Here is an 8,852-nt window from a genome sequence, read left to right as displayed (position 1 = left end):
GACTTCGAAATAAGAACCTGTTAAAAACCTACTTAGCCTGATTTCTCACCAGATACCAAATTATATAAGAACCATTACAGCCTTAGTTAGGAATAGGTTTTTACTGTATAGCTTTGAAAAAACTATATCAATAACTGAAAAGTTAGTCATGAAAATGCTAACTGAAAAATTAGTCATGAAAATGCCAACATTTTCTGCCCATTGTTATTTATACTTAAAAATATTATCGAGCTTGTTATTTTTCAGAAAAATTTCAAGTGTTAGCAAACATTCCAACTATTTGATTAAACATGAAACTTATGACAATTATCTCTATTGCACAGATATACCTTCTTCACAAACACCTCAAACCTTTGAAGATGAACCTGCTGACTCTACTAGTTCTTGCAACATTCGTACAAACAGTACGAATGATAGATATCAAACTGGGAGTCAACGTCCCCTTCACGGGTACTTGGCCCGGTGGCCCGAAAATGGCTTCTGCTGTTCTCATTGCGATTGACAAAGTTAACAACGATCCATACTGGTTACAAGGTTACAACCTCACTTACGCCATGAAAGACAGCAAGTGTGACCAAAAGCACTCTATTGCAAATTTGATAGATTTTCGCATGGAGCAGCCAGTTGCTGATGCTTTCATCGGACCAGGATGTTCCGTTGGTTGCCTTCCAGGGGGTCATATTGCAGATCACTGGAACGTGCCAATGGTTGCCTGGGGTTGTGCAGCATCTGCTCTCTCGGACAAAACTTTGTACCCAACCTTTGTTAGGACTGTCGGAACATTCCATGGCATGTCTGATCTCTTCAAGGCTTTTCTCCCAGCGTATGGTTGGGATCGTATAGCTCTCCTGTGCACTACTGAAACTCTCTGGTCGCAAACTTGTAACATCCTTAAAACAGGCCTCGAAAGAAACTCTTCCTTCAGTGCTCCATATTTTGGTAGCTTTGATCCTGCTTCTGTAAGCGATTACACCATCCGAGCAATGCTAAAGACTGCAAGAGAAAAGGCGCACGGTATGTTTCTATCAAAACCCTATATATGATTTTGCTTTGCTTTCCGTCATTACCTAAAACAATTTTGTCTAAGCTTTAATCGTCCTTTTTAGTGATTCTCATTAGTGCCTATGGAGCTGCAATAAGAAAAATCATGTTGGGAGCTTATGATCTCGGTATGCTGGATGGCACCTACGTTTTTCTTTGCATGGAAAATATATATTCCGCGTGTCAAGGAGGAAGTGATGGAAGGGATACAGAAGCATGTGAAGCATTTAAAGGACTCATAAACATCAATTTCTACATACCAGAGGGAGAAGCGTACAACAACTTTACATACGAGGTCTGGAGGCGTATGCCTGAGGTTGGATACAATTTATCATCCCCAAGTGATGTAAGTTGCAACGCAAAAACTGACTATAGAGTATACTTAGTTTAAGCGTAAAGTGTTTTCCAGTTGGATGTAAAGATGGGCATTTAGATGGAATACTGGATTTTCCTTTCCCCAACAAATTTAACTTTGCACATGGTTATACTCACAGGTTAATATGTACAGCGCTTTTTTACACGATTCTGTCTTGGTGTACGCGCATGCTCTAAACAAGACATTGGACCAAGGTGGAAACTACACAGATGGAAGGACTATCACTCAAAATATGTTTGGCTTAGAGTTTCTTGGTAAGTAACGCAAACTTCCGCCACCTTTTTAGTGAGTGTCGTTAAGATAAATACTCCCTACATATCTATGCTATACTTACCCCTGCTTTTTAATTTCAATAGGAAATCTAGATCGTTTACGTGATATTATGCTGATGATTATTTTTTAGGTGAAACCGGGCCACTTGGCATCGACAACAATGGAGATCGGGTCACTTCCTACCAGCTTCAGATTTGCAAGAACTCTACTTTCGTACGTTTTGCAAACTTTTTTGGAACAACGAAGCAGTACCTTCTCTTGAATGAAACTGTCATCTGGCCTGGTGGAGGCACCGCAGCACCCCTTGGACGTCCAATTTGTGGCTTTGATGGGGAGCTTTGCCCCCCGGAAGTCGTAGGTATGTTTAGTTAGCACATCATGACAGAAAAAGCCAATCATGTTTTTCAAAAAGGCTCATAAATTAACAGGATCGAAGCCGGTGTCTTGCAACTGTAACTGGTTAAAATTGACATTATTTTCCCATTGGTAATGTTCTCGCACTTGGTCATGGGCTAAAATTTAAGTTTATATATATTTACCCCTCACATTTTATAAGCCCAAACTGTACTAACACTTATTAAAACAAAATGGTTTTCTTTTCCTTACACAGAGGAAGTCGCAACATGGCCTTACATCCTTGTTGGAGTGATCATTTTTGTTCTAACTGTCGGTGGGCTGCTAGGATTCCTTATGTGGCAAAGGTACGTTCGTAAACTGAAATATTGACTCAAAAGTATCTTCATATGGGCAGCTGATTAAGATAAACAATAAATATATTACAGAGAATAAAATCGGAGGGAAAAAAGAGAAGAAAACTGCAAAAAAGTATACAATTTTTTCCTGTTTATTTGTTTTCCAATTATCAGGAAGAAACATTTTGAAGCTGAGCTTTTGGCGCAACACTGGCGAATCAAGTATGAAGATATCAAATGGCCGCAAACGAAGAAGCAATTTGGTAGCAGGAGGAGTATGGTAATCATAACCTTTTATTACATTTTTATTTTTAACCACTCCAGCTAATCGATCGAAATCCCTCTAACAATCCAGTTTTTTTATCACACGCACTAAAGTGTTGGTCATTTACGGATATATATTTAAAGAAATATTGTTTCGATATACTTAGATGAGTGTGGGAAGAGGTGAAGCAGGGTCCGAAGGTGGAGAACTCAAAGGCCAAGTTTTCACTACACTGGGAACATACGAGGCAAGTAAAGAATGAAGTACGTAATTCATGGATAAGAGGGACGACGGGGCTCATATATGGTCAACATATTGATTTTCAGGGTAACTATGTAGCAGTCAAACAGATCTTAAAGCCCAGTTTGAATTTGACGCGAGATATTCTAGTGGAGTTAAAAGAGGTAAGATAGTTGATCTTTATGTGCTATTGCTTGCTTTTGCCTTGAACTTGAATTCTGCCACGATGGTTGTTGTTGCTTTCGCTTCCATTGTTTTTTGCTAGGAACTTATTTACTAGTTTTGTTAAAAATGGAATATCCCGTCAACGCAAATAATCAGCAAAGCCCGCACGCTGACCAATGTCTTGCTAACTTTCTCCAGATGCGAGATCTTCATCACCAAAATGTTAACCCTTTTGTTGGAGCATGTGTGGAATCACCAAACATCTGTGTTGTCCAAGGTTATTGTGCCAAGGGAAGCTTGCAGGTATGTAGATTTTCTTCCAGAACATCGGAAACTGTACCGTTACTCAAGCACAAAATAACTAAGACTGCTTTTTCCAGGTAATAATAGTGTAAGAAAAATGTAGCGAAATAAAAAATGTCTTGATGAAGCTTGCTCAGTGGTATGCTTTTCAGTCATCAGTGGGTCTAAATCTTTCATACATTCAAATTACCTGATTACCTTAAATTGCAGGACGTATTACACAACGATAACCTTAAGCTGGATTGGATGTTTCAGCTGGCTATTGCTTCAGATATAGCTAGAGTAAGTATCCTAAATTTTCCTGTGGTTTACAGAATAGATCATAAAAGGATTTTTAATTGGCTTTTTATCTCTCAGGGAATGCACTACCTTCACAACAGTCAAGTACAAGTTCACGGAAACCTGAAGTCTTCTAATGTTGTTATCGATAACCGTTGGACATGTAAAGTAACTGATCACGATCTCAGGCTATTCAAGGCTGGCCAACAAGAAGATGTTGAAGCTGGAGTCAACGCCAAATACTACGGTAATCCTTATTAACCACTCAATAGTCCTCACAAGGCTTTAAAGTAAGGCTGCGTGTCCTAGCTTTTTAAAAATGTAGAGGGGAAACGATTGGAATTTCTTCTTTTCGTTTTAAAGTCTTTACACCGGCGCTGTTCATACCAGTTTTATACTCACTGTTTGTTTCAGCAAGAAGATTTACTATGGTTGATGGCTGTTTTAAAAATAATTCCATTTTTTTCCAGACAATTTGTGGACGGCTCCAGAACACATTTTCAACGAGGAAATCCCATGCTCACAAGCCGGAGACATTTATGGCTATGGAATCATCTTGTCAGAGCTCGTTTGTCGAGGGCTTCCGTATAGCATGTATAAAGATCTTGACCAGAAAAGTACGTTTACTTTAGTTCTAATATGTTTATCAGTATTTGTACTCTAAACCTTTGCTCCACTTAGACACTTCAGTAACACTTTCAATCCTTGTTTCTCAGCGATCGTTGAACGCGTGCACAAAGGACAAGAGCCACCCTTTCGTCCTCGTATTACTGCTGATTTGGTGGGTCATCCTTTGTATATTCAAATGGCGAAGAACTGTTGGGCCCAAAACTCTCATGTGCGACCAAAGTTCAGCGAATGCTTAAAAACACTCAAGCAGATGAACAAGGGAAAGTAAGTGGAAAAAAGGACACTGAGTACACAAACTTACCCAATTGTGTAAAAATAGCGTTTCCGCGCTGAGATGACCCATGCAATGCCGCTTTCTTGGTAGTTAGTTCTTTTTGTTAAACACAATTTTGAAACCTTTGATTTACATAATTTTCGTCAATCCTAAAGGTATTTGTGTAATTTTCAAAACTGATTGTTATTTAAAGGGAAATCAATATCATGGACAACATGATTGCTATGATGGAAAAGTACACAGATCATTTGGAGGATATCGTAGCAGAAAGGACCAAAGAACTGCAGGAAGAGAAGAAAAAGACAGATGAGCTGCTATTCAGGATGTTGCCAAGGTTAATCATAAATAATTTAGTTCCAAAAGCTAGACTTATGCTGTTACTATAATAAATGAATCAAAACAAAAAAAAAGCAACAACAACAACAACAACAACAAAAGAAACAAAGAAAGAAAGAAAGAAAAAAAAAAAAGAAAGACAAAAGAAAGACAAAAGAAAGAAAATGTTTTCTAGTTAAACTATGCTTATCAATCAACTTTTGCTTTTTGGCTTGCCTGTATATTCGTGTCGTTTACATGTAATTTTTTGAGCGACCCAAATAGACGGCAAAACGTTACTTTTATGATTTACTTAAGTTCTTACGCTTGTTCATGCAACTGGAATGCCAAGTCATCAGTAACAGCGGTTTCTATATTCTCCTTATATATCATAAGATGACGGTATAATGAGGTAAAGGAAAAGAAGACAAATATTTGTATGAAAAGCAGCTATTTTTGAAACCAACAGGAGTGTAGCAGAAGAACTCAAGCGAGGGCATCCTGTTACTGCCGAAACTTTTGACATGGTCACAATTTTCTTTAGTGACATCGTGGGCTTCACGAAACTTGCTTCACAGAGCACCCCTCTTCAGGTAAGTAAATGTGAAACCAAGAAAAATAAGGTCAACTATGATTTAGTTTCATACCTAAGATTTTCTAAGCATAGTTAATTTCAGTTGGAGGTTTCTAGTTGTGGATGTTTTAATGATGTAACATAGCTGCGAGCGCACGAAAGCTCCCGCCCCAAATCCACAGGATCGGCTCAGCGGGCTCATACGCAGGCTAGGAAAGGTTACTTGCAAATTATTGTACTTACATACTTGCAATCTTATTGGTAGGTGGTTGATCTTCTCAACGATTTGTACACTGCTTTTGACGATATTATCGATATGCATGATGTCTACAAGGTAGAAATAGCTGTAATGTATAGTTATTGATGCAAAACTCTTAAACAAAAATTTTAGAGATATTTAGGATCACTGCCATTTTAATCAATTAAAAGTAGTCGTCTTTTCATTTTTATGGGTCTTTGTGCTAGCTGAATACGATAACGGTGCGACTAAGGTCGTTAAATTTTTCGTATAGGGGTAGAACGAATCCCTCGAACCCTGATTTGCTGATATCAAACATATACAGCCGCTTCCCATCCCTTCCCCTACATAGGGGGGGTTTTGGGAAGCGGTTTAACACAGCGGGCTACTGAAAATAGCCCAAAATGGGATCTTTAATCGCATAAATTATTTTTGATGCTCTCTAGGTTGAAACAATTGGAGATGCCTACATGGTTGCCTCAGGCCTGCCCAACAGAAATGCAAACCGCCATGCCGGTGAAATTGCTAACATGTCGCTCGATTTGCTGGCATGTATGTCAAACTTCAGAATACGCCATCTCCCTGACCAACAACTCCAACTCCGTGTTGGAATTCACTCAGGTAAATTCATATTATACTCTAATAATAATGATTAATCGTTTTTTACAAAATTGTCATTCTTTCCCTACAGATTCAGTTAGCAAAAACAATAAGGATAAAGTCTTTAACTGTCCAGTAATATTTGAATGTCATTGCATCATTTTAGGTTCATGTGTAGCAGGAGTTGTTGGTTTAAAGATGCCGCGCTACTGCTTGTTTGGAGACACTGTTAACTATGCTTCACGAATTGAGTCAAGTGGGTTAGGTAAGAACAATGCAATCAAATATGCATTTTACGCTATGCAATATCTTGCGCAGATTCTCAACAAATTCAGTTAGCACTGTTAAATCTATCTACCAATTATTACTTTACAGCTCTACGTATTCATGTTAGTCCTGAATGTAAACAGATATTAGACGAACTTGGTGGATACCACCTTGAGGAACGCGGTGAAGTTAGTATGAAGGTATGTAATGTTGAACTTCTTCATACGGAGAGAAGATAAATATAACACTTGTTCTCTGATAGGACTAATTACCTGATTAATACTACCAGTACTTATTTTATTGTACTTTTATATCCTTTTTTAGGGCAAGGGCACAATTTGTACCTATTTCTTGAACGGTCGCGACGGATTTACCAAGCCTCTTCCTGATCTGGCCTTACAAGCAGGACTTGACGAACATACTTTCAAATAATGCTCACTCTTTAATTTAACGATTTTACATTTGTCCAAATTGTCTTTTCTTGAAGTATTTTAAGGAATTGTTTGCGCTCTTACAATAACTCAAGTATTTATCAACCTATTTTAGTGTTATTTCCAGTGCAGAAATAACTATCTAAAAAAAGCTCTACATTTTTATTCTTTCCTATGCTATATTTCTATAGGTTCATAAGGTCTATTACAACCTCGAGCAACTTTTTTTAGTTTGGCTTTTTACACATTTTCCAGCTCCGCCTTACTAGTTAGTGACTTTTTGTTATTTTGATGAGAAATAGTAAAAAAAATTAAGGTTTTCAGAAAAGAGTAGATGAAAGCGAAGAAGTGAGAACGACCTTGCGATCATGTCAATCTACGAGCAGATATTTCAATCCCTGGTATCACTCTTAGTCAATTGCATAGAAATACCACAATTTTTTAGTCGACTTACAGATATTTATTGACCAGAGGAATTGTATGGTGTAGAAGTTATCTTTCAAAGTTATTGTAGTTAAGAGCCTAGTATGGAAAGAAGGTACGCTCTTGGCACAGTTCTCATATCATCTATTGATGCGGTCAAACTTTAGCCATCGCCTGCGAAAGCAAGTATTTAAAACTCATTTGGATTTTTACAACTTTGGTCATATTTTGAAGATACTATATTTTAGTCAAATTTCATTTGCCCATAAACGTTCATTTTAACACGATTTAATAAAAGTCTTTTGGGTTATAGTTCCGTCTTCTTGATGTGTAATCGAATAAATCTATCCTTTCTACCGACATACCTATCTGTTGCACGCCTTAGTGTTTGGATAGATGAGACGTCAAAAAAGCTGAATAAGAAAAAGGGTTCGTGATACTCCTAAAAAACTTGACTTTAGGATTTCTGCTCAGGTCCAGTTCAGATGTCGAACTCTTGTCGAAGTACGTTTTTAACAGAGGATCATCTTGAAAACCACTTATCGGTGCTATAGATTCGGTTCCAAAAGTTGGAATCATAAACTTTTTCAACCGCTATTAACTCGCCAAAAAGAGAAAAAACATGGTATTTTTTGCGCTACGTTGTGAAGACCTATGAGGTGTTTAGTCTTGTTTTGCCGATTTCATCTTGTCCTACAAACAACTACACAGTACGTACATGTATGTGTTTTGAAGAGTACAGCTACAAGGATTACGGAACAATTTTAATTTATTTCCTCAGGATATGAAACGATTGAAGCAATTTATTATTTATTTTACACAATCAGACTTTTAAATTCTGAGATATTCCAGGTATTTTGTTGCGCTTGTGGGACATAGCAACGGTAACTAAGGAGAGTCGGAACTATGGATGCATCTCTAAACCTATTGGTGTCTATGAGTGTCTAGGTATTAACTTGGCTAATAGGGTGCACTTCCTTACAGTATTGAAGCATGATATATTGTATATTATGAAGTAGTGCTTTAAAATTCACTTCACTTCTTCTCCTTCCTCCCAGCCCCAACCCCCCCCCCCCCCCCACCCACCATACTACCACACCCTGTGCCTATAGTCAAATGAAACGGGTACATCCAATATGACTTTAAAATCCCTTGAAATAACAAGACTATTGAGGGATGCTATGTATGTTATCGCTTTAATGAGAAAATTAACATGGCTGCTATGACGTAACACGCACTCCAAGAATAAGCAAACAAATAGGCCCTTTGCAGCTCAGTAATCACGTGTTGACTAATTTACTGAGAGCAAATGAATGAACATCTTGATTCCCATGGGTGAAATATACTGGTGAGCAAACAAACTTTCTACAACCTGTTTCGAGAGATCGTAATAAAACTGCATTTCGTAACACACTGGTTACACATGTTTTCATTCAGTTCTTTACAAGTAGCTAAAAAGAATCACC

At 37.8% G+C, this 8,852-nt stretch overlaps 1 protein-coding gene across 1 annotated transcript; it reads left to right on the top strand.

Moving 5' to 3' along the window:
* The first annotated feature begins 290 nt into the window (after positions 1–290).
* Positions 291–6,964, top strand: LOC116296150 (atrial natriuretic peptide receptor 1-like). The gene is made up of 20 exons (XM_031704116.2): positions 291–1,014; positions 1,107–1,387; positions 1,536–1,671; positions 1,821–2,048; positions 2,301–2,391; positions 2,557–2,662; positions 2,814–2,894; positions 2,974–3,051; positions 3,251–3,355; positions 3,566–3,637; positions 3,713–3,881; positions 4,105–4,251; positions 4,351–4,528; positions 4,732–4,872; positions 5,323–5,446; positions 5,693–5,761; positions 6,112–6,286; positions 6,432–6,530; positions 6,641–6,732; positions 6,857–6,964. Exons 1-20 carry the CDS (start codon positions 291–293, stop codon positions 6,962–6,964), a joined length of 3,204 nt encoding a protein of 1,067 aa, XP_031559976.2.
* The last annotated feature ends 1,888 nt before the right edge of the window (positions 6,965–8,852 follow it).

This window comes from Actinia tenebrosa, unplaced genomic scaffold, assembly GCF_029948245.1.
Source record: "Actinia tenebrosa isolate PJP-AT-01 unplaced genomic scaffold, QUT_ActTen_1.0 PGA_scaffold1__47_contigs__length_23844297, whole genome shotgun sequence".
Classification (NCBI taxonomy): Eukaryota; Metazoa; Cnidaria; class Anthozoa; order Actiniaria; family Actiniidae; genus Actinia; species Actinia tenebrosa.
The sequence above is the reverse complement of the archived record's forward strand: the minus strand, read 5'-3'. Positions and strand labels throughout refer to the sequence as shown.

Excerpts from the sequence above, each read along its gene's own strand:
- LOC116296150 (XM_031704116.2), top strand. The coding sequence starts at position 291 with ATGAAACTTATGACAATTATCTCTATTGCACAGATATACCTTCTTCAC. Across the intron at positions 1,015-1,106 it reads TGCAAGAGAAAAGGCGCACG|TGATTCTCATTAGTGCCTAT; the intron begins GTATGTTTCTAT and ends CGTCCTTTTTAG. Across the intron at positions 2,895-2,973 it reads CTACACTGGGAACATACGAG|GGTAACTATGTAGCAGTCAA; the intron begins GCAAGTAAAGAA and ends ATTGATTTTCAG.